Source organism: Dipodomys merriami, unplaced genomic scaffold (assembly GCF_024711535.1).
Source record: "Dipodomys merriami isolate MVZ:Mamm:240054 unplaced genomic scaffold, mDipMer1.0.p SCAF_34, whole genome shotgun sequence".
Classification (NCBI taxonomy): Eukaryota; Metazoa; Chordata; class Mammalia; order Rodentia; family Heteromyidae; genus Dipodomys; species Dipodomys merriami.
Genome location: NW_027204937.1, coordinates 14198246 through 14223257, shown reverse-complemented (window position 1 = coordinate 14223257; position 25012 = coordinate 14198246). Strand labels below are relative to the sequence as shown.

At 48.2% G+C, this 25012-nt stretch overlaps 1 protein-coding gene across 1 annotated transcript; it reads left to right on the top strand.

Annotated features, from left to right (window-relative positions):
- Positions 1–1879: 1879 nt before the first annotated feature.
- LOC138803429 (importin-13) lies at positions 1880–24551 on the top strand. The gene is made up of 20 exons (XM_069987426.1): positions 1880–2736; positions 4464–5200; positions 12199–12339; positions 12445–12586; positions 12693–12859; positions 13067–13187; positions 13273–13420; positions 14038–14219; positions 14301–14327; positions 14539–14673; positions 14818–14961; positions 16509–16589; positions 17814–17951; positions 18109–18205; positions 21239–21291; positions 23424–23490; positions 23579–23637; positions 23786–23875; positions 24127–24308; positions 24392–24551. The coding sequence occupies exons 1-20, from the start codon at positions 2653–2655 to the stop codon at positions 24486–24488; spliced, it is 2892 nt and encodes a 963-aa protein (XP_069843527.1). The 5' UTR covers positions 1880–2652; the 3' UTR covers positions 24489–24551.
- Positions 24552–25012: the final 461 nt, after the last annotated feature.

Genomic DNA, 25012 nt, shown 5'->3' with positions numbered 1-25012 from the left:
TTCCTTCAGCGTTCAAACTCCTACAAGAGTCTATTGCATCCACCTTGTCTATTTTCCAGGCTCTCATCCTCTCCCTCACCCCACAAATATTCCCTTAAACTGATCAGAAATGACTAGTGTTCTTTAAACTTTTTTTTTTTTTAATCAGTTGTGGGGCTTGAACTCTGGGCTTGGGCACTCTCCCAGTGCTCTTCAGCTCAAGGTGAGCACTCTACCTCGAGAGCCACAGGCTACTTCCAGTTTTCTAGTGGTTTATTGGAGATAAGAGTCTCACGGACTATCCTATCTGGGCTGACTTTGAACTGTGATCCTCAGATATCAGCCTCTCGAGTAGCTAGGATTACCGGCTTGAGACACCGCCCTGGCTAAACATTTTCTTGATAAAAGACTTAATGAGTAAAGAGTACTAATGGATTTTGTTTGACCAATTAAGTGAGTACTCCCCCTTCCCAGTTTTCTCTGTTCATTCTTCAAGCTCAGATCAAGTATCTATCTCCTCCACGGGGAAGCTTTCATTCACCTTCTCAGGCCTCAGCAGCTGCTGCTAATGCCAATGTCCTCAATTTTTAATCATTTTTTTCTTCCCTGATGGAATAACTGGCATGAATTGATATAAGGACAACTGGAAGGGTGAGAGGCCAGGACCTCGGCTGGAGCCTGCAGATCAGGTGTCTGGGTACATGCTGCCCCCTTAGTTCAGCTTTCTCCAATCTTGGTTTCCTCATCTCATCTGAAAATGATGAGTTAAAATAAACCTAGCTCAGATTGTTGAGGGAATTGAAGATGAGGGGCAAAGTACTGCCCCTAGTACTCAAATGTGAGTTTTTGTTGTTGTTTTTTCATTTGTGCCAGTCCTGGGGCTTGAACTCAGGGCCTGAGCACTGTCCTGGGATTTTTTTGCTCTAGGCTAGTGGTTTACAACTTGAGTCACAGCTCCACTGCTTGCTTTTTTGATAGTTAATTGGAGATAAGATTCTCTCACACCTCTAATCCTAGCTACTCAAGAGGCTGAGATCTGGTTCAAAGGCAGCCCAGGTGGGAAAGTCCACGAGACTGATCTTCAATTAGCCTCCAGAAAACCGGAAGTGGCACTGTGGCTCAAAGTGGTGAAGTTCTAGCCTTGAGCAAAAGAGCTCAGGGACTCAGGGACAGTGCTCAGACTCTGAGTTCAAGCCCCATGACAGGAAACAACAAACAAAACTCCTAGGCTTTCTTGTCCGGGCTGGCTTCGAACCACGATCATCAGCTCTCAGCCTCTGGAATAGCTAGAAGCTAGAATTGCAGGTATGAACTACCAGCACTAAGCAGTGAGATACTTTTATTCACATTACACATAAAAAGTTCTTAAGTCACCTGAGCACTGTCCATGGTAGGTAGTTTCCTGGTTGCTTATTGGGAGTCCCCAGCCATCTTTTTTCATTATTATTATTTTTTAATTCTCTTCACTGGGTGATGTTGACACCCCCATCCCCCAGAAGCAGTCACTTTCCTGTCAGCAGTGGGGCATCAGAGTTTCTTGACCCCTGCTTCCACCTCCATCCATTGACCTCCACCTACCCACCCACCCAGAGTGCTGAGCTTAAGCCCACCTCGTGGGAAAACTAGGCAGGTGTCTCCGACGCTGTAGGCCTGCAACTGTCACCACGGCTCAGGTCCCCCAAACCCACGTGTTCCCAGTCTCCCGTCCCAGGCACCGCCTTCCGACCAGGCGCAATAAGAACTACACTTCCCAGGGTGCATAGCGGAGGGGCCTTGGCTCCGCAGGGTCCTCGGGTGGCGCGCCACTCCGACGCCTGCTGGGAGCGCGCTGGCAGGCGCGAGATCCGGGGCCAAGGACCCGGAATGAGTTTCCGCGTAGTTCCGCTGGGTCGTGCCGGGCTGTGCCGGGTCTTGTCGGGCCGGGCTAGAATAGGCGGGGATCGGAGCCCGAGTTGTCAGTGCCGGGAGCAGGCGCTTGGGACAGCCTGCACCTTGCCGGAGTCTCCGCCCAGTTCCAGCCGGCTAGCTTGTCTGTCAGTCACCGGGGCGGAGGCAGCTTTGGTAGCGGCCCGGGAGCCGGGCGGAGAGAGCGGAACGCGGGCTAGGCCGACCGGAGGAGACCTGCCACAGCCCCGCAACTCCACGGACTCCGACCGCTCCAGACCCGCGCACCTGCACCCCGGGCGCTTCTGTGGACGCCTTCGTAACCCGCGGATCTCCGCCGTGATCCTCCAGCGCCGTGACCCCCTCAGAGCACCCAGACCGCACTCAGACGAGGCTGTTGTGGGTGCAGGCCTTCGACCCCGTGACCCCTCACGGGCCAGGGGCTCGGTTTCCCTCGTAGGCCTCCCGCCCCTATGTCTGCGCCTCAGATTCTGGTGACAGAGCCGTGACCTACCACTGGGACCTCTGTCTTAAGGCGCCTCGTGGACGGCCCCCCTGGCTGGAGTCCCCATAGAAGGGGTCTCCAAAGAGCAACACCTTCTGACCTCTGGCAAGCCCCCCACCGCCAAGCGAGGTGGGGAGGCCTCGGCAACCATGCCCACCCTGGGCACCGCTTCACCCCACCGTTCCCCGGGCACCCAAGCCGGGATCTAGCAGGGGCCCAGCAGCCAAGGGGCTGGGACAAGAGACAGATCCGGGTCCTCCTTTTTGTCGAGGGAGGGAGCAAAGATGGAGCGGCGGGAGGAGCAGCCAGGGGCTGCAGGGGCTGGAGCAGCATCAGCCTTGGACTTCACTGTGGAGAACGTGGAGAAGGTATGAGGGCTTTGGGGGTGGGCACTCCGGTGACAGAGCAGAAGTTCTGGGACTGACACTAATGCCAGAGCTCAGGCCTGGCCTGGCTGCCTGCTAGAATAGTGCCCCAGAGCACCTGGCAGTTGCTGTCTCTCTGGCAGGCAGGACAGCACTGTTGTGCGGTGTCGACTGGGCTATTTTTGGTTTTCCTTAGGCATAGATCTCCTGTGGACTGATACCCTAGGGTCTCAGGCTATTCCCTTCAGGATGCTGGTGCCTTAGACTAACGCAGCCATACTGGCTGTCCTCCAGCTCCATGGGAAATACATGAACAGTGCTGTAGGAAACTGGGGACTAAAAACACCCAAACTCAGTGCAACCCATCCCCCCCCCCTTAGGAATCCACGGATGCCCAACCGTCCTAAACCTGACTGGTTCAGCCAAGGGGCCCAGAAAATATATCTGGAACCAAAACAATCTGGGTTATGTTTTCACTCTTTGGAAAGGGGCCTTCCTTTACTGGGGAGAAGCCAAACCAGTCCTGGGCAAGCAGGAGTGGGGCTGGCTCCAAGGGGCTTGACTGCTGGCAGCCTTAAGGGCCCTTCCTTACTCACCTGTCCACATGGCTCCCTGCCTCAGCTTTCTGGCACTCATACTACCCAGTCCGATCTTTTCTAAACTGCTTCTCTTCAGGCTGTCATTTCTCCACCCCCCCAGCCTAGAATGCAGAGATACATGACAGTCCTTGGGGCTATCTTGTTGGAAAGGTGGAGATAGTTGTGGAAGTTCACTTTGTTGTTGTTGTTTGAGCCCTGTTTGTGTAACAAACATGGAGAATACTTTTTTGTTGTTGTTGTTTTCTGCCTCCCTTGGTATTCCTAAGGGACTAAACATGGAACAGTGGCCATAACTAGCTGTATCCGGTACAGATAGAAACTAAGCCTTGTTGGTTGGAACTTGTAGAGGGGCCGGGGTCCTGGGCTCACTCCCTAGCCCTTGAGGCTGGCAGTGTTGACATGGTGGCTCCAAGTTCTATGTGCTACCAGGGAGATAAGCCACTGTTTTCTTGCTGTGTGAGGTCCCATTAGAATTGAGGCCCTTGGGATCCTTTTAGCTGACAGCTGCAGGTTTAGGTATTTGCCTGGGATGCCTATGGCCAAGGCTTGTCTTGACCAGTGTTTATTGGACCCCTCTGTGTGTTCTCTGAAGGGCATTCTCAGCATTGCCTCTAGTATGACTCTACCCCAGACTTGCCTTGCTTAGTCTCAGATTTCACACTCACTTTGGTGCCAGCATTTGTGTGACCAGAGATGATCCTAGGGGAGCAAGGGAGCTAGCTGTTGGAGCTGATGGGAGGGGCCATGCATGGTCGAGTCAGAGCCCCTAAGGCTTAGCTTCATTCCGTCTACCTGGCCCTGGCCCTCATGTGCCTCCAAGTGGGGAACTCAGCCTTTCTTTTCTGTTTTTCTGGGATTTCCTCTCTGAATCCATATTGTTTTTGTATGAGAAGAGGATATGGTAGAACATGGGTAAGATTCAGGCTTTCAAGATACCTGTAGGAAGGACCTGGGACCCAGGGAACATTTCAAGGTTCCAAGCTCTCCCTTTTTCGCTTAGCATACCCCCACTCCCACCCCTCAGTCAGAAAGAGGGAAAAATCTTGCAAGACCAAGTCATGGGCCCTCTGTTCTGGGCTCTGGAAGGATTCAGGGTAGCCAGCACCTGCTTAGTCCTATGCTCTCCTACAGGCGCTGCACCAGCTCTACTACGACCCCAACATTGAGAACAAGAACCTGGCTCAGAAGTGGCTAATGCAGGCCCAGGTCTCTCCACAAGCCTGGCACTTCAGTTGGCAGCTCCTGCAGCCTGACAAGGTACCTGAGATCCAGTACTTTGGGGCCAGTGCCCTGCACATCAAGATCTCTCGCTACTGGAGTGACATCCCCACTGACCAGTATGAAAGCTTAAAGGCGCAGCTCTTCACCCAGATCACCCACTTTGCCAGTGGCTCCAAGATTGTGCTGACTCGGCTGTGCGTGGCACTAGCCTCACTGGCTCTCAGCATGATGCCTGACGCTTGGCCATGTGCCGTGGCAGATATGGTACGACTCTTCCAGGCTGAGGACTCACCGGTGGATGGCCAGGGCCGATGCCTGGCCCTGCTAGAGCTGCTGACAGTACTTCCTGAGGAGTTCCAGACTAGCCGCCTGCCCCAGTATCGTAAAGGCTTGGTACGGGCCAGCTTGGCTGTTGAGTGCGGGGCCGTCTTCCCATTACTGGAGCAGCTGCTACAGCAGCCCAGCTCACCCAGTTGTGTGCGTCAGAAGGTGCTCAAGTGCTTCTCCAGCTGGGTGCAGCTCGAGGTGCCTCTGCAGGACTGTGAGGCCCTCATTCAGGCTGCCTTCACTGCTCTTCAGGACTCAGAGCTCTTTGACAGCAGTGTGGAGGCCATTGTCAATGCTATCTCACAGCCTGATGCCCAGAGGTGAGCTGATTTCCAACTGCCCAGAGAGGAACAACCTGTTTGGACAGCCACACATCCATCCATTTGCTCAGTAAACATTAGTGGAAGCCAGGTACTGGTGGCTCACCCCCATAATGCTAGCTACCCAGGAGGCAGAGATCTGAAGATCTTTTTTTTTTTTTTTTGGTCCGGTCGTGGTGCCTGAACTCTGGGCCTGGGCACTGTCCCTCAGCTCTTCAGCTCAAGGCTAGTGCTCTACCACTTGAGCCACAGCACCACTTTCAGCTTTTTTCTTTTTGCTTATGTGGTGCTGAGGAATCGAACCCAGGGCCTCATGCATGCAAGGCAAGCACTCTACCACTGAGCCACCTTCCCAGCCCCAGATCTGAAGATCTTTGTTTGAAACCATTTAAACAAACAAATTCTTGTGGTTCTTGTATCTCCAATTAACCATCAAAAAAGCTGAAAGTGGCCGTGCTCTGGTGGCTCACGCCTGTAATCCTAGCTACTCAGGAGGCTAAGATCTGAGGATCGAGGTTCAAAGCCAGCCCGGGCAGGAAAGTCCATGAGACTCTTATCTCCAATAAACCACTCAAAAACCGGAAGTGGCGCTGTGGCTCAAGTGGTAGAGTGCTCGCCTTGAGCTGAAGAGCTGAGGGATAGTGCCCGAGCCCAGAGTTCAAGCCCCCCCCCCCCCAAAAGCTGAAAGTGGAGGTGTGGTTCAAGTGATAGAGCACTAACCTATGTAAGAGCACAAGGCCCTCAGTTTAAGTCCCAATACTGGCACATACACAAAAAGCAAACAATGGAGTACCTATTGTATCTTGATCATTAGGCCCAAGCAACCAAATAAGACATGGTCTCTGTGCTCATGGTTCAGAGCAAGGCTGATATTAAACAACTAATCATCTAGAAAATTATCCAGTTAAAATATTTGACCCTTTTTCTCTCAGCTAATCCTGGCTGTTCTACTCTTGACCATATTACAAATCTATATTATTCAATTTTCACTGCACCATCCGAGTCCAAGTTGTCATCATTTCTGTTCCTGATTTCAGGAAAACTTTCTGACTAGTCCCTTAGTTTTTATTGTTATTTTGTTTTATTTACTTAATATTTTGTCAGTCTTGTGGTTTGAACTCAGGGCCTGGACACTATTCCTGAGGTTGTTTTTTGTGGTGGTTGTTCAAGGCTAGCGCTCTACAACTTGAGTCACAGCTCCATATCTGACCTTCTGGTAGATAATTGGAGGTGAGAGTTTCACAGACTTTCTTGCTCAGCTAGCTTCAAGCCATAAGCCTCAGATCTCAGCCTCCCGAGTAGCTAGGATTACAGACAGATATGAACCAATGGCGCCAAGCTGGTTTTTATTTTTATACCCTTTATTGTCCTAGAACTTGAGTGATCTTTTGAAAATGAGTCATCTTGTTTTCCTTGCTGATCAGAATCCTTCAGTGGCTTTTTTTTTTCTGCTTTTAGGATAATCTTTAAGGTATTCATAAAGAAGCTGCATAATATGGCGAACACTGGCCTCATCTATGTCACTCTCCTTGCTTTCTCCACTCTTTATTTTTTCACTTCCTTATGCTCCACATTCCCTCCAGCTTTTGAATATCTACTTGACACATTACCTCCACCTCAATTTCCACTTCCATAGAAAAGACCTCAATAACTTTGAAGCCTAATCTTCTCTGTTACATTATCTCAGAGCTCTTAGTATTTTTCCTGTGTCATATTCTTAGCCCATAATTTATTATTTCATTATAAATTAATGTGTGTCTCCACATTATCCACTCAAACCTGTGAGGAAAGAGACATTGTCATTTTACTTCATCTCATTGTGCCTTCAGCATTTCTTTTTTTTTGAAAGAATGGAAAGTAGGAGTTGCCTGCTGAAGAGAGTAGGAGAAATTGGGCTAGGAGAAGAAATGTTTCAAGCTTTGCCCTTTCTGGGTACTAGGAGCCTATACATAAGTGCTTTGACTTCTGTGTGCCATGTGTCAGACACTCACAATCGTGTATGCATAAGAGTAGGCTGGTACCATCAATGTGATGAAGACTGCTGGGGAAAGCAGAGTGCTCTAGAATCCCAAGGGAGGCATTTAACCCAGTCAGAGTTTTGAAAGCCTTCCCAGAGAAAGTAACAACTAGGCTATGCTTGGAAGGCTGCATAAGAGTTAGCCAGAGGGAAGCAATAGATATGGGGAGAACATTCTAGACAGATAAAGGAGCCCAAGTAAGAGGAGGATGTGAGAAAACCTAATGAGTGGTGATTTGTACATAACGATTGTGATTAGACAGTAAGGTTTAAGGTCCAGAATTGCAGGAGATCTAAGACCAAATCATGCAAGGACCTTGTCAGCCACATTTAAGATTTGATCTTTATGCTGAGGATAGTGCAGAGTTATTAAAGGATTTTAATCAGAGAAAATGGTCAGCTAAGGTTTTTGGTATAAGTTGGATTGTAAAATGCAAAACTTGGAGACATCTTAGAGGTGGGGTTCTGGGAATTCTTAGCAGAGTTGGAGGGGAAAGCCACAGAAAGAGGAGTGCCATTAGTCATGTCTGAGTGAATCCCAGAGGTCCACTTATTAAATCTGAGACCTTGATTTCTGAGCCAAAATAGAGATAATCATATCAGTAGACATGATGGGAAGCTGTAAGCAAGATAGGGTGCACAGAATAGGGCAGTTCTTTTGTGTCCTCTGCTTGGGCAGAGGAATCAGCAGCTCCTATTTGTACATATAGATTATTTTTAAATTTTAAATTAACTGTGTGCTTGTGTTCTATTTCTTTATCATGTGATATGATTAATAGTAACTTTTTTTTTCTTTTAAAGAGAAACACACCTTGTTACTATTAAACCAGTTAAGGATTTTTACTTTTAGAATAGAATTGGTCAAAAAGTAGAAACTGAATCATGCATTAGACAGTGGGTCTATTTGACCAGTGACTAGAACACAGAGAAAGAGAGAGAGAAAGAGAAAGCAAGAGCGCGAAGCAATATGTGTTTAGTCACTGCCTTTTGAACTTAAAATATTAGGGTTGGCTTTAATATGAGAATTAAATAAAGGAATCAGAAGTGGGTAGCCTGGTTCCTTTATACTCAATAAACAACAGTTGCTAATATTGGGTATTATGATTGCATTGGCAATTAGTATGAGAAACTGTCCCCCAACTTCCCAGGTTTTTTCAGCCTAAGGTGGATACCAAGTCCTAAGAGAAGTCTCTCATGGCAGCCTGAAGCTCAAGTGTCAGGTGGTTTCAGAGCTCAGACAATTGGTGTTTAAGAAAAATTAATCAGGGCAAATTCCTGGGTAGTATGGGGTGCCCGTGGATATACCCAAGTTTACTCAACCTAATCTGTAAGAAGGGCTTTAGCAAGTAATTGATGCCCCCTTCTCCTGAACAAATGAACGAGCAAGGAGCTGATGAGGGAACCCACAGCCTCCTGGGTGCCCATTGGCTGCAGCCCCTTGGTTGCTTAGCAACTCTTCCTATTTTCTCAGCTCTTCTCTTATAGCTCTCTCTAATTGCAGGTCTGGGCTGAGCTCAGTATGAGCCAACAGCTTAGGAGTCCCTAGCAGCCCTGGCCCAGCTGCTTGAACTGACCAACTCAGCCAGGCCTCTTGAACCCAGTCATAGCCATGGTATCTTTAGATACCTTCCCAGTTTTCCTCCTCTGTATCTTGGGGCCTCAGGCTTGTTCTGTCTGCTCACAGGTCACAGGAATGTGTACTCAGGTGGTAGGGAATATATGCAGCAATTTCCTTCGTGGATGGGCTATAAACAGTGCAGAGTCAGAGCTTTGGCCTTGCTCTATGTATCTGACGTAGCTTCTACTGTTTAGCTTGAGAAGGTCACCTTCAGTGGTTTTGATTCCTAGGTTATCCAGGCATCCACCATACCCAGGTGTCCTGACATCTGGCTGAGTCTGCACTCCAATCACTCCCTATAGCTACTGCTGCTTCCTCACTCTCCTTTGAAATGTACTCCCCCCACCCCCAAGATGTGTTTTAATCCAGGAATAGATTTTCATAGAAAGTTGGGGGATAGGGAGAAGAGATGAATTAGATTGGCTGTTGCAGGCTTCCACCAGTAAGCACTGGAGAGATCTAGAAGGAGATCACACAGGTCCTTTGGGGAAATTGTTTGGGCTCTGAAAGGGAAACTGACTCCAGTTTAAGGGGTTATCTCAACCTGGCATCTGCTGTTTGACCTTGAAAACTCTTCTGGGCAATGTTTTTTATGAGGATAAGATGAGACAAATCAGGCGCCTTCATTGAAGGTCTTCATGAAGTTTGGCAGGAGGAGAGGTACTTGAAATACAGTGGGATGCTCTGGAATTCGGGTACCACCTTCTGCTTCCAACTCAGCTACTGAGACGCTTGTGGGCAATAGTCTTGGCTCTGCCCCTGCTCCTTGTGCCAGAGCCTGGCCTGAAGGTGCCCATTGTCTAGTGGTGCAGCCCGTGTCAGGATCATGGGATTGAAGCTATCTCAGCTGTCTCCAGACAGCACCCTCTGCAGCTGTCTCTGGCTTAAGGTGTCCTGATATAGATGATTTTTCCTAACAAAATGGGCATGTGGAGAAAGAAGCAAGGAAGGAACAAGTAGATCTTTGTGAGGCTATTGCCTAGATACTTAGGAAAAATATAACTCCTGGGTCCTCAGTCCTTCATCCCTCCCTAAACTGCTGTGAGGACACAATCACTGACTATAGGGGGGTCCCAAGCATGATTATCTGTGACAATATGGCTTCTTCTGCTTAGTTGGATCCCAAAGAATAGTATAGAGCTAGTTTTCTCTCAGTCTTTCTCTGTTCCTTTTTGTTTGTTTGTTTGTTTTGTTTGGTCAGTTGTAGGGCTTGACCTCAGGGCCCAGGTACTGTCCCCTGAGCTCTTTTTGCTCAAGGTTAGCACTCTACCACTTTGAGTCACAGTGCCACTGTGGTAAATTAGAGATGAGAGTCTCACAGACTTTCCTGACCAGGCTGGCTTTAAACTGTGATCCTCAGATCTCAGCCTCCTTAGTAGCTAGGATTCCAGGCATAAGCCATCAGCACCCAGCTCTCTCTTCCTTCTTTAGGGATTATGGGCTCTGACCTGCACATTTTCCTCTTAGTCAATACTTTGTACTCTGGGGCAGTTGAGTGTATGAGAGTGACATAAAATTTGGGGAACTAGAAGGCAAATTGTTATTGAAGTATATCTCTACCAAAAGAATATGTTGATGTCCTCACCCCTAGTACCTCAAAATGTGACTCTATTTGCAAAAAAGAGTCATTGAAGATGAAATCATACTATTGGAGTGAGTGCTCCTAATTCAGTAGCACTGATGTCTTTACAAGACAACCATGTAAAGACAGACATAATGGGAGAACGCTAAGAACGAACAGAGGTAGAAGTCAAGAGTTACATAGCTGCAACCAAGGAATACCAAAGACTGACAGCAAATTATCAGAAGCCAGGAAGAGGCAAGGGAAGAGTCTCTACTAGGTTTCAGAGGAAACATAGCCTTACCTTCTACTTCATTTCAGACTTCTAGGTTTTTGAAGCCATCCTGTTTGTGGTATTTTGTTACGGAAGCCCTGGGAAACTAAGAAATCAGTGTGAAGGATGACTGGACGAGAATGTGCCTGTCAGGAACTCTTACAGAAGACTCTAGAAAGTAGCAACAACTAATGAGAGCACCATTGCCCACCCTCTACCATCAAATCCCAACTCCTGTGAAGTCTGGTGGCAGGAGGAAGTGAGAGAAGTATATGCTGAAGTCAGAGAGCTAAGAAGCAAACTGGACAGCACTGGGAGACTGGTTAGATATAAAAATGGCAAAAATCAAGGACAACTAAGTAAAGGATAAACTACTTCTGAGACCTTGGGAGGGTAGAGGAGAGCAGTCAATATTGGGCATGGAATGCAAATAAAGATGTTTATAAAGAACAGGAATTGGTGGCTCACACCTGTAAGCCTAGCTACTCAGGGGGCTATGATCTGAGGATCAGGGTTTGAAGCTCTCCCAGGAAGGAAAGTCAGTGAAACTTCCAATAACCACCTGAAAAAAAAAAAAAAAAAAAGGAACTAGAGCTATGGCTTCAGTGGTAGAGCACTAGCCTTGAGTTCAAGCCCCAGTAATTCACTAACTAGAACAGACTAGGATAAGATAGGATAGGATATCAAACCTTGAAGCCAACACAGTGGCTAAAGCAGGATGCATAGATTCTGGAGTCATCAGCTAATATCTAGAAATTGAAGCTAAAGGGAGTAAATAAGAATTTCCTAGGGACTAGGAGCGGGTGACTCATGCCTGTAATCCTAGCTACTCAGGAAGCTGAGGTCTATATGATTGTGGTTCAAAGCCAAACAAAGTAGGAAAGTCTGCAAGAATCTATCTCCTAGCCTGGCACTGGTGACTCATGCCTATAATCCTAGCTACACAGGAGGCTGAGATCTGAGGATCATGGTTCAAAGCCAGCCCTGTCAGGAAACTCCGTGAGACTTCAATAAACCACTAGAAAACTGGAAGTGACACTGTGTGTTAGTCGGTAGAGCACTCACCTTGAGCTGAAGAGCACAGGGACAGCGCCTAAGCCCAGGTTCAAGCCCCATGACTGACTCCCCCCCCAAAAAAAAATCTATCTCCAGATAACAAGCAAATGCTGGAATAGAGGTGTAGTTACAATAGTCTGCTGTGACTGGTGTGTATGTGTGTGTGTGTGTGTGTGTGTGTGTGTGTGTGTGTGTGTGTCTCACACTAACCTCTAAAGTCAATCCATCCTAGCATTAGCTTTCAGTTGTCATTCAGTCTGAAACACTGACTTCATATTTCCTTCCCACAGTCCTCTTGGAGATCTTTGACCTAATATTCTTCTCAACATGAGCAATATCAAAGATACCATAAAGGCTCTAATCTCTTTTTTTGCTTAGATTTGATAAGAGGCAGAGAAATTGTGCCTTTCTCTCAAAGCTGGTGGGTAGCAGGCAGATATCTCTGATTACCATCCTCATCTCATGCTTTTAGGTATGTGAACACACTTCTGAAACTCATCCCACTGGTGCTGGGGCTCCAGGAACAACTACGACAAGCAGTGCAGAATGGGGACATGGAGACCTCCCATGGCATCTGTCGCATTGCTGTAGCCTTGGGCGAGAACCACTCTCGGTAAGGAGTGGGGAGCTGGTAGGATAGCATGGCCCTCTAAGAGGTGGAGTTATGGAACCCCCTTGGAAAAGTACAATGAACATGATTTTGTTTTCTCTTTCCCAGGGCCTTGCTAGACCAAGTAGAGCACTGGCAGAGCTTCCTGGCACTTGTCAACATGATCATGTTTTGCACGGGCATCCCAGGCCATTATCCTGTCAACGAGACCACCAGCTCCCTAACGCTTACCTTCTGGTACACGCTGCAGGTGTGTCTGTTACCACCAGTAGGATTGGGCTGTTATGGAAGAAGGTGGATCATGGGCTTCTATGGCTGCTGCTGAAGGGGCTAACTGTCTTCCCTGGCTCTCTCAGGATGACATTCTGTCTTTTGAGGCAGAGAAGCAGGCTGTGTACCAGCAGGTATACCGGCCAGTCTACTTCCAGCTGGTGGATGTGCTTCTGCACAAGGCCCAGTTCCCTTCTGATGAGGAATATGGATTTTGGTCCTCAGACGAGAAGGAGCAGTTCCGAATTTACAGGTGATGGTGGCAGACCAACCCTAGCTCTAAATGGAGCCCTGAAATAATAAATTCAATAAGGGAAGGGGCCCAAGGCCAGGCTTTCTGACTTTTGGGGCTCCTTTCTCTTATTCTTTAGGCAATTTTACAGGGTTATGAGGGTGCTGGGGCAGGCCCTTGGTCTTGGATTCAGAATCCAATAATGAAAGGCCTTCATCTGCTTTTCAGGGTTGATATCTCAGACACACTCATGTATGTCTATGAGATGCTGGGGGCTGAGCTGCTCAGTAACCTCTATGACAAGCTGGGCCGTTTGCTAACCAGCTCAGAGGAGCCCTACTCCTGGCAGGTACCTCCCACACCTGATTCCCCCAGCCCTCCCTGACCTGTTACACCTTCCTCCTCATCAAGCCAGTGGCACCCTCTTTCCCCAGCACACAGAGGCCCTGCTCTATGGCTTCCAATCCATCGCCGAGACCATCGATGTCAACTATTCTGATGTGGTGCCTGGACTCATTGGGCTCATCCCACGGATCAGCATCAGCAATGTGCAGCTGGCAGATACTGTCATGTTCACCATTGGTGAGACCTAGCGTATATATCCATGAGCACATTCCTTCACCATGGCCAGCCTGCTGGGATCTGTCCAAGCTGGGAGAGATATAAGCTCCCATATACAATGAGGGTTACAGCCAACTGACTGTCCTAGGTCTTGGGATCCTGCATTTCAGTGAGGCTATTTCTCTGTCAATGAAATAGCAGGGCTGGGCCTCTGTTGAGTGATTTTTTTTTTGGGGGGGGGTCCAGTTGTGGGGCCTGAACTCTGGGCCTGGGCACTGTCCCTCAGCTCTTCAGCTCAAGGCTAGTGCTCTACCACTTGAGCCACAGTGAATACTTGCAGCTTTTTTCTTTGTGCTTATGTGGTGCTAAGGAATCGAACCCAGGGCCTCATGCATGCAAGGCAAGCACTCTACCACTGAGCCACCTTCCCAGCCCTTGAGTAACTTTTTTGTTTCTCAGCTGGGAGGCTCATGTTTGAGCCTCTGTATGCATAGTTGCCCACTTGATCTTCTGAATGAGCACTCTTCTGTGCTGGGATAGAAATTTGACCCTGCTAGGAGCTCTGCCAGCCTCTGGGGCATGGTATAAAGCCAGTGTGGCCTGTCTCAGAGAGCCTTCCCTTTCTCCTCTTCTCCTAGGAGCTCTGTCGGAATGGTTGGCTGATCACCCTGTCATGATCAACAGTGTTCTGCCCCTTGTACTACATGCGTTAGGCAATCCTGAGCTCTCTGTCTCTTCAGTGTCCACCCTCAAGAAGATCTGCCGAGAGTGCAAGTATGACCTACCACCCTATGCTGCCAACATCGTAGCTGTCTCCCAGGTAGGAAGCAGCCCTGGGTGGTGCTGGACCTCAGTGTGCATTCTCTTTTGCTCAAACCATGTTCCTCTTTTCTACTTCCAGGATGTACTGATGAAACAGATCCACAAGGTGGGGCTCAAAAGTTTCTGGCTTGGTCCCTTGGGAAGGGAGGGTTGTAGGAATCCTTACCCTATCCCCAAATCCTTTCTTCTCTATTCTCTAGCCCGTCTCCTATCCTTTAGTTTCTATTCTTGGAGCCTTCTCCAAAGAGGCTCACCCTTCTTTCCCACTCACAACTAGGTGTGGTCAGGACAAACCATCCCTATTTGTTGCTCCACAGACAAGCCAGTGCATGTGGCTGATGCAGGCGTTGGGCTTCCTGCTGTCAGCCCTGCAAGTGGAGGAGATTCTTAAGAACTTACACTCGCTCATCTCGCCCTATATCCAGCAGTTGGAGAAACTGGCGGAGGAGATAGTGAGTGAGCTTTGGAGGGCAGGGACAATGCTGAGTTCTGGGGCTTTCCCTTTTATGACTAGTGATTGCTGAGAAATAGGATTTGAAAGTGGCACTCAGAGTTGAGGTTGTAAGATCTGGAGATTGATTCACTTCTCTCCGTAGCCGAATCCCTCCAACAAGCTGGCCATTGTCCACATCTTGGGGCTTCTCTCCAACCTCTTTACTACGCTGGATGTCAGTCATCACGAGGATGATCACGAAGGCTCTGAGCTCCGGAAGCTGCCAGTGCCACAGGGACCCAACCCAGTGGGTGACTTTGTCTTTGCCATTTTCCCCTCCCCCATGGGAATGTCTTTGTCATTCCCCAACTCTGAGTAATGTCATTGCTTCCCAGGCCCTAGAGGGGCCATGTATTTGGTCTTCTGACCCTGTAAATGACATGTTGTCCTCTACTTTGTATGTATCAATGTCATTGTCTGATTCAACCCCACTTTGCTTATCCCCAGCTCAATTGGTATGATGGTCATTAAGGTTCATTTATCCTCCTGTGATACTACGCTACAACCCCAAAGAGTTGTTATTATGGGCCTTTGTTCAACCCCTAACTCTTTGGGGCCTTCTACTTCTACAGAATTCACTTGTCCTTGAAAACATTGATTATGTTTATATACTTCTCACATAACAGTACTCTTGCCTGAGGTCCTCCTTGTCTCGAGAAAACACACAGAATGCTGCAAAGCAGTGTGATAGGTACTATGATGAACTTGGACACAGGGGTTTCTATAAGCTGTTTCATCTGGGACAAGCCTCAACTTCTCACTTAAAACTAAAAACATCAGAATACCTGGCTTGCTCATTTCATTGGCATTTTTTTATTAGCATCAATTAATTATATATAAGAAGTTTCATTTGGACGTGTTCATATACATATATATATATATATATATATACATATATATATATACAGTTCATATATGCAAAAACTCCTATCCCCTCCTCCATCACTCCCTTTTCTCACACATAGATATGGTATCTATAGATATAGTCTTGAGTGAGAATAGTTTTCATATTGTAAAGATATTTATGAAAGACTGCTTTGGTCATTGTCCCTGAACCCTTTAGGTTTTCTAATGAAGAAAAGAAAACTTGTGGGTTTTCTGTCCCTTTGCTCAACTCAACACTGCAATTTCAGTTACCTTCAGACCAAGCTTGGATGGCCATCACCCGACACAGCCTGTTCTTTTTTTCTTTTTCTTTTTCTTTGTTATACCAGTCTCGGGACTTGAACTTAGGACCTGGGGTGCTGTCCTGGAGCTTTTTAGCTCAAGGCTAGTGCTCTACCACTTGAGCCACAGCTCCACTTCAGGCTTTTTAGTGCTTAATTGGAGATAAGAGTCTCACAGACTTTTCTGCCTGGACTGGCTTTAAACCATGATCTTCCTTTGATTTGATTCTTTTTTTTTTGGGGGGGGGGTCCGGTCGTGGGGCCTGAACTCTGGGCCTGGGCACTGTCCCTCAGCTCTTCAGCTCAAGGCTAGCGCTCTACCACTTGAGCCACAGTGCCACTTCTGGCTTTTTTCTTTTTTGCTTATGTGGTGCTGAGGAATCGAACCCAGGGCCTCATGCATGCAAGGCAAGCACTCTACCACTGAGCCACCTTCCCAGCCCTTTGATTTGATTCTTAAGAGTTGAAAATTTTCTTCTCTTTTATTTCTGGGGGTCCCATCCATTGAGACCTCAATATGCAGTCAGGGGTAATGGGTTTGAACTACCCATCTATTGCCTATTTACCTGTCCCTTCTCAGGTGGGTGACAGTGATGGTAGGGTACCTCACTTTTCCCTATATCTTCAGGTGGTGGTGGTGCTGCAGCAGGTCTTCCAGCTTATCCAGAAGGTGCTGAGCAAGTGGTTGAATGATGCCCAAGTAGTTGAGGTGAGCCCTGATCCTTCTTCTCTACTACCATGATCATTTTACTGACAGACGGAGCAGGAGTTGCTGTCCCATTTTGGCTTGAACAATGATCTGAAGAGAATAAAAGGAAATCTTGCCCCACAAACACAAGGAATTTCTGTTTGTACATGTGTGTACTGATACTGGGGCTTGAACTCATCCTGTATGCTGTCTGTTAGCTATTTTGCTTAAGCTTGGTGCTCTATCACTTGGGATACAGCTCAAGTTGATTAACGGAGATAAGAATCTTCACAGACTTTCCTGCCTGGGCTGGTTTCAAACTCTGATCCTCAGATCTCAGCCTCCTGAATAGCTAGGATTATAGGCATGAGCCACTATTGCACCCAATTATAAAGAATCTTTAGCAAAGACATTCAAAACCCAATATCTTTAATAGTACTCAGTGAAAGGACCATGATATTAAAGTTAAAAGGACCACTGGGTGCTGGTGGCTCACACCTGTACTCCTAAGCTACTCAGGAGGCTGAGATTTGAGGATTATGGTTCAAAGCCATCTCATGCAGGAAAGTCCATGGGACTTTTATCTACAGTTAATTACAGAAAAAGCCAGAAGTGGCACTGTGGCTCAAGTGGTAGAGTGCTAGCCTTGAACAAAAAGGAGTCCAGGGAGAGCTCCCAGGCCCAAAATTCAAGGCCCAGGACCCAAAAAATGAAAAGATAGTTAAGGGACAACGAGATATCTGTTAAGATCAGAGAACTACCTTTGGTCCGTTTTCTTTTATTGGGAGGGGATTGAACTTTTTAATTTATTTTATTGTACTACAGCTTGAACTCAGGGCCTGTCCCTTAGCTTTTTTAATTAAGGCTGGTTCTACCCCTTGAGTGATGGCTAGCTTTGAACTGAGATCCTCAGATCTCAGCCTCTTGAGTAGCTAGGATCTTAGTCGAGAGTCAACAACACCTTTTCAATTCAGGTTTCTGTTGCTGTTGCTGCTCCGAGTGAAATGGTGGTCGTAGGAGTTAAGTAACAAAGTTGTGGCCTGTGTGCCTCTGAGAAGATCCTTTTTGCTTCTTGCCTTTCACAATTAGGGTCAGATTGTTTCCTTTCCATGTTTGTAGGTCTCGAAGCCAGGTTTCTAGTGAAGGGTCCTTTCTTAGGCTCCCTCAGTGCAGAGCTTCAGTCCTGTTCCAGCTAGTAATAGTCACCTATTAGCTAGAACAAGATCTCTTTGCTTTCTTCTCAAGGCGGTATGTGCTATCTTTGAGAAGTCTGTTAAGACACTGTTGGATGACTTTGCCCCCATGGTGCCACAGCTGTGTGAGATGCTGGGTCGGATGTACAGCACTATACCCCAGGCCTCTGCTCTTGACCTCACTCGACAGGTAGGCCTTCTGCTTTGGGTGGCTAGTGTCGTGGATGGCATCCTAATCCTGCATGGGGGTGGGTTAGAGGAATGTCAGGCTGTTGTCCCTACCTGCATTCCAGGTCCGTCCTGGTGAGGTGGCCCTCAGCTGACCAGCATCCCCTGTTTTGTTGTAGCTGGTCCACATCTTTGCTCATGAGCCTGCCCACTTTCCCCCCATCGAGGCCCTCTTCCTGCTCGTCACTTCCGTCACACTCACTCTCTTCCAGCAAGGTAGGTCCCAACAGGGTCTCGTGTGCTGCCGCCACTGCCACTGCCTCCGCTTCCCCAACTGGGGAGCCAAAGCTGCCCACTCTTCTGCCCAAGTCGCACATGGGACTTGATGGGAAACTTGTGGGGTGAGGAAATACAGCACAGTTGCCACCTAGAGTTGACACTTCAAGTTGAAGTGGATAAGAGGGTGAATGGTGTCTTCTACTGGCCTGCCTGGCTCAGGGCCAGCCTGGATATGGGAGAAACTGGGCGAAACTCTGAAGGACTTGGGGTAGTAGGCTGGCTCCATTCCTTTGGGATATAATGAGAAATGGGAAGAGCATGGACTTTGGAGCTAGGTAGTAGATGCTAAGCTCATCACCACGAACTAGTTGTGTGACCTTGAGCAAGTCACTTACCTTGGCTGAGCCTCATTTCCATATCTAAGAAATGGAGATGTCACCTACTTAACAGAATTGCTGTAGGTATTCAAGTCATTCACTTTGGGTGCATGGCTTGGATTTTTGTACATGAAGTTCTCAGAGTGTTGATTCCTTTCCCCATGTCAAGGTGTAGTCCTTTTTGGAGATCCAAAGCCAAGTACCTTTGGTGGCAGTCCTAGCCCTCACTTGTGGCTTTCTGCCTGAGAACACTGAGAGCTGGCCTCCAAGATTCCCCTCTGTCTAACACAGGTTTTAATCTGGGAATGAAGCAGCATTATTCTTCCAGCTTCATGAAGCTTATGTGGCTTTATAGTCCCAGGTTGAAACCCACCAGGTCAGCTGGAGGCCAGAGTGCTGTCTGCTGGTATCTTTAGTGTCTGGTCTCATAGTCCTGGTCTCCTGTTCTGTGGGCATGGGATAGATCCAAACTGGGGGAAAACCTGAGCCAGAACCTGGTATAGTCATCTCAGCTCCACCTGTATTACTCCTGGTACCTTCTCCACCATGACAAGTACCCCTCCTCTCTACCCTTCAGAATGATCCCTGCTTTAGTTTAGGGTTTCACTTGAATTGACTCCACAAACTTCTGCTTGACACTTGTCCATCTCTCCAGTCTATTTTGCATACAGCCATCATAATGTTAAAAAAAAAACAAAAACAAACACCCCCCCCCCACACACACACTATTCTGAGTACTGGGTACAGGTGGTTCATGCCTGTAATCCTAGCTACTTAGCTGAGATCTGAGTTCAAACCAGCCCAGGCAGGAAAGTCCATGAGATGCTTTTCTCCAGTTAACCACCAGAAAACTGGAAGTGGAGCTACGGCTTAAAGTAGTAGAGTGTTAGCCTTTAGTGAAAAAGTTTAGGAACAATGCCCAGGCCCTGAGTTCAAGCCCCACAACCAACAGCAACAAAAAACACTAATCTGAGTATTTTTTCTCCCTGGCTTTCACTGCTACCTGTTGTTCTCAGGCTGTTGTCCCATTCCCATCCATTTAACAGCACTGGCAGGATTCTAAGGTCCTCCTCTGCCAGTGTCCTGGTGACTACAGCATTCAAGACACACTGACTTTGCTTGCCATGTCCTTTTTGATCCTTATGCCTTGCTCCTCTGACTGGAATGCTCTGTGCCCTTTATTGGGCATGCTCTCACTTTTCATGCCTCAGACAAGAGGAAGGCTGCATCAGTCTTCAGCAAAATGACTTTGAGGCAGAACTGGGTGCTTCTAAGTCTGCAGAAACCACATCATAAACATCATACACAACAAACAGCCTTCATGTCTATTACACTTGTTGTTGTCGTCATCCCCAGTGTCCAGAATAAGGCCAGCCTCAGTAACTGTTAAACAAATAAAGGATGATGAAGGCTCCCTGTCCTTGGAACCTTTCTTCCTCACTGTCTGGCATACCTTCAACAGGGAGGTTGCTGAATATGGAACTTGATGTTCTACAGTGGGACCCATTGGCCCTTACTTTCCAGTATTTAAGTAACTGAGGGATTGAAATGTGAAGGGACAGTGGCTCCTAGTAGCTTGAAGGAAGCATGGCAGAGATGATTACCTTAGTTACGGGAGGTGAAACAGAGCATTTGTGGCTTGCACAAGATCACACAGCTACTTAGTGGTGTCTTAGGTAGATGTTTTCTCAATGCACCCTCCTGAGAGTGGAGAAGCCCTGGCAGGAGTTCCAGGTGCATGCCTTGTTCTCAATCAGGAGTTATCAGAACTAGAAACCAAGGGGATCAACATCATATTTTTGGGATTGTTGTCTTGTTTGGCAGGATGGACCCCATCCCTGTTATGCTATCCCAGCCTTAGGCTTCCTCAGGCTTTGCCTTCCAGTGGACCATGGGATGCCACATGAGCTGGTTTCCCTCATTTCTGGCATGTCCGGATGGTGGGAGCTGGTCATTGGCCCTGAGCTTTGCTCTCTGTATAATCTTGTGTTCATTTGGAGGAACTTTGCTGGGGTAGGGCTCACATTTTTGGCCTTATGAGGCCATTTATTCCCTGCCAGCCCTACAGCACACAGGGCTGTGCCCTACCTAATCAGAAGTCCTCTAGTTTAAGCAGATTGAATAGAATCTTTGCTTGGGCCAGCCCCAAAGCCATAAGGCCATTGCAGTGAGAGGATATTCCTCAGTTCCTGGTATTCTGGATCATCTGTCAAGCCTGAAAAGGAGGTGCCAAGAGCCAACTCCTACCATCCCTGCCCTCTTGCTTCAAGGGCTGTGATGGGGAAGTCTATATGTAGAACTACCCAGCCTACTGGAGGCCAAGGTGAAAGTGTGGGGGCCATTTCTTCACTTCCCTGGAGTTCAGAATTGCTCAAGCACCAAGGATCACTGGGGGTTGGCCTGAGGAGGAACCGGGATAGGTGGAAGGCCCCTTGGGGGGAGCTGGGGCAGGCCCGTCCTTCACTTTGCCGTCTCTTTCTGTTGGGCTTCTCCCAGTTCATGGTTTTTGTATGTTTTGTTTCTTTATCTTGCTTCCTGCTGCTCATGTGCCCCCACGCTGTCTCCCTGCAGGCTCTCAGTCCCACATAACTATATGAGGTTGAGTTGCTGTTTGTATAATTTTTTCTTAAGTTCCATCTTTATTATATTTTAGGGCCCAGGGATCATCCTGATATTGTTGATTCATTTATGCAACTCCTGGCACAGGTGTGTTTTAGTTTTATTCATTCACGTTCTGTTCTCTCTCTTTCTCTTTCTCTTATGTTGAAATTCAATTTAAGCCTATTTTTAGCTTTCTGTTGACAAATTTTTTTTTCTGTTCAGTTGAAAAGAGTTTCTTCATCTGTTTCCGTGAAAGTTGATAACCTAACATCCTCCTTTAGTGTCCCTTTGCCTCAAGTAGCTCAGTCTCGTCAAAGACCAGGGAGAGGCTGATCCTGAAGGGAGGGAATGAAGAAGGGTGGGGGTGGTGACTGTACCCAGCAGGACCTGTGTGGCTGGACAATCAGGAGTAGGGCTGGAGTTGAAGAGTCTGAGCTTCCCTATTCCCGTGCTCCTGCCGGGAACTGCCTGCCTCAGTGCTCCCAGCCAGCTTCTGAGAGGTACGATGAGAGCAGCTCCAAAGGGAGGGGCTGCAGGTGAATGTGTCCTGTGGAGCCCAGAGCCCCTGGTGCAGAGGTTGTGCTGCTGCTGGACGGTGGGGTACAGGCCTCACTGTGAGACCTTTTTAGGATGTGTTTGTGTCTGGTATGTGTTTATGTGTGTTGCACCTATTTTGTATGTTTTAAGTTTGGGTGTTGGGAAGGGAACAGAAACCACCTGGTGTAAGTACTACGTGTACTGTGTTGAGCATTGAGAAAACTGTGAAGTTGGTGTGTGAGCATGTGTACTGATGCTTGTTGTATGTTAGTGTGTTGTGTGCTCTGTGCCGTTTGTTGATGGATGTCGAACATGGATGTGTACTGGAGGTATATATGGATATATTTTTAATGGAGGATAGGAGTGTGGTGATGTGTCTGGATTAAAGTGAGTGTGGCTTGGCAGGTGTATATGCTGACTGTGGGAGGCGTAGTTAGATAAAGGGTTCTGTGCATTAGGGGTTCCTGTGGGTTGAAGGGGTCCTGAAAATGGTGTTGCTCTGCTTAATCATTCCATAGATACTTATTGAGTGTATAATACAGATTTGTTCTTTTGCTAGATGAATGATGAACAATGTAGACATGGTTCTTGCCCTCCTGAACTCAGTCTAGTTGAGAGTGGGCAGGAAGAGTGAGGAATGAAGATGGGGATGTGGGTACCTGTGAAGATGTAGCTTTGGCAGGGAGGGTATTGGTGTATTTGAGGGGATGTTGGATGTTGGGGTGAGAGAGAGAGAGAGAGAGAGAGAGAGAGAGAGAGAGAGAGAGAGAGAGAGAGAGAGAGAGAGAGAGAGAGAATGTGTGTGCTGTGCTGGAAGACTGGACATGTAGAGTGGGTGTGTAGATAATTTTGGATTTAAGTAGGGTATTTCAAGTGAAGGTGCATGTGAGGGTATGCACAGGAGGAAACATGGGCATACAGGGTATGTGAGGGGTCAAAGGGTGGGGGGTCTATGTGGTGTGCTCTGGGAGCATCACTGGAGAACAGCAGCATTTGAGGGGTGCTGGAGCTAAGCCAAGCATCTTCTGTGACCTGAGGATGTGCCAGCCATGTCTGGTACCACTTGAGGCAGACCATCTGCCCCTTGTACTCTGCTCCCCACATAATAGCACTGATTACTAGGGTAATGGCTAGGTAATGGCTAACAAGGCCCTGACCACATGGTTTCCTGGGTGGAAGATGGGGCTGGGGCTCCAAGGCTCCTGTCCTATTTTTCTTCCTCTTGAACAGCAGCTCAAGGGAGCCTGAGGAATGAAGGCAGGACATGAGATGAGGGTTATTGAGTGGGGGCTAACTGTCCAGCTGCCATCTTTTAGCTGCTCTGTTCACAAACCCAGAGGGCCTCTGTGAATGGAAGTGATGTCACTACTGTCTGCCTAGAGTCTGGGGGAGGGAAGATAGGAAGGTGCTTACTCAGAGAGTGATTTGGTTGGGACCCAAATATTCTGCATTGTGTTTCCTACCCACAACCTCTCTTGCATACACCCGTGGATTCATGTACATACTACATGTACATAGCATCCCTTGGCCTGTTCCTCGTCTGACCAGCTGAACTGTGGGGTGGTTTGGCTTCCCCAGAGATGACTGGGTAGCATCTTCTACCTGTGATGCGTGAAGTTAGGGGCTCGGGTGGCAGGTGAGTGGGGGGGATGGTCCTTGGAGCTGGCTGGGGCTGGGCTTACCAGCTGCACCTCCTGCAGGCTCTGAAGCGGAAGCCAGATTTGTTCCTGTGTGAACGACTGGATGTCAAAGCTGTGTTCCAGTGTGGTAAGTGGGGGCAGGTGGACAGGTGGGCCTGGGGCTTCCCTGGAAGGAGCCTTAGGCCGAATCTCATCTGTCTCTGCCTCTCCCACAGCTGTGCTGGCCCTCAAGTTCCCTGAGGCACCTACTGTCAAGGCCTCCTGTGGCTTCTTTGTGAGTTTCATGCTGACCCCTGGCCTCCCCCCTACTCCCTGCCCTGCCCTGCCCAGGACTCTAGAAGGTAGGGGTATGGTATTTGGATCCTGTCCTTAGAAAGAGGTGGGAAAAAGTGGAAGCTGACAGCCCTCTCCTTCCTCTGCAGACAGAGCTGCTGCCTCGATGTGGGGAAGTAGAACCCGTGGGAAAGGTGGTGCAGGAGGATGGTCGGATGCTGCTCATAGCAGTGCTCGAGGTAAATGGTACGGGGAGACCCTCACTGCGAAGACAGTGTTCTGCAGGGCTTTTGCCTTTGATTCCCTAACTCGCAGATTCTGTTTCTTCCCCAATTAAAATGGTTGAAGGTTGTTAAGATTACTGTGAGGATTGGCTGGCTTACTTGTATAGTTTGGCTGCAGAATTGTCTGGGAGAGTCTGGAGCATGGTTATGTCTCCTGGCTGCAGAAGAGGCAAGGCCCTGGTATACTGAGAGCCCCTCTCCCTCAGGCCATTGGGGGCCAGGCCTCCCGCAGCCTCATGGACTGCTTTGCCGACATCCTGTTTGCCCTGAACAAACACTGCTTCAGCCTCCTGAGCATGTGGATTAAGGAGGCACTACAGCCACCTGGTTTTCCCTCCGCCCGCCTCAGCCCTGAACAGAAGGACACCTTCAGCCAACAGATCCTTCGGTGAGCAGAGCAGTGGGCTCAGGTAGGGAGGAGGTGACAGTGTTAGTGGATGGTGCTAACCAGCTCTCCTTTCCCTCCACCAGTGAACGAGTGAACAAGAGGCGGGTGAAGGAGATGGTGAAGGAGTTCACATTGCTGTGTCGGGGGCTCCATGGCACAGATTACACAGCTGACTACTGAGGGGTGTCTTTATCCCTTGTACCCCTTCTCACCCTTTCCTGTCCCCAAAGAGTAAACCTAGACCCACACTGTTTGTCTGTTTCCTTTCTGCTGTCACTATCACCTAACTGAAAACCTAGGTCTAGAGACCTGAGAAGGATGGGGGAACATTAGACCCAGGCTTTGGTTTGGAGTTATGGGGACACCCTCTGGCTCCTGTGGTAATAGAGGGTACAGGTATGGCCAGCTGCTTAGGCTGGAGCCATTCAAAAGGCTGTCTTTGCCCTTGGTGTGGGAGCAATGCGGTGGTATTGGCAACTCTTACTACCATTAAATTAGCCTAAGTGTGCTATGCATGCATGCATGCATACGTTTTTAAATTATTAGTACTGAGAACTATGTTTTAGCTCTACCCTAAACAAAGACTGATATAGTTCATAGCTATCATGCTATGCCTTGCAAACAGGAGGAAGGCTGAATTATAGGAATAGGAGGCTTAGGAAGCCTAGGAGGCACAAGACTTGGGGCCTTGGGTAGATCCACTA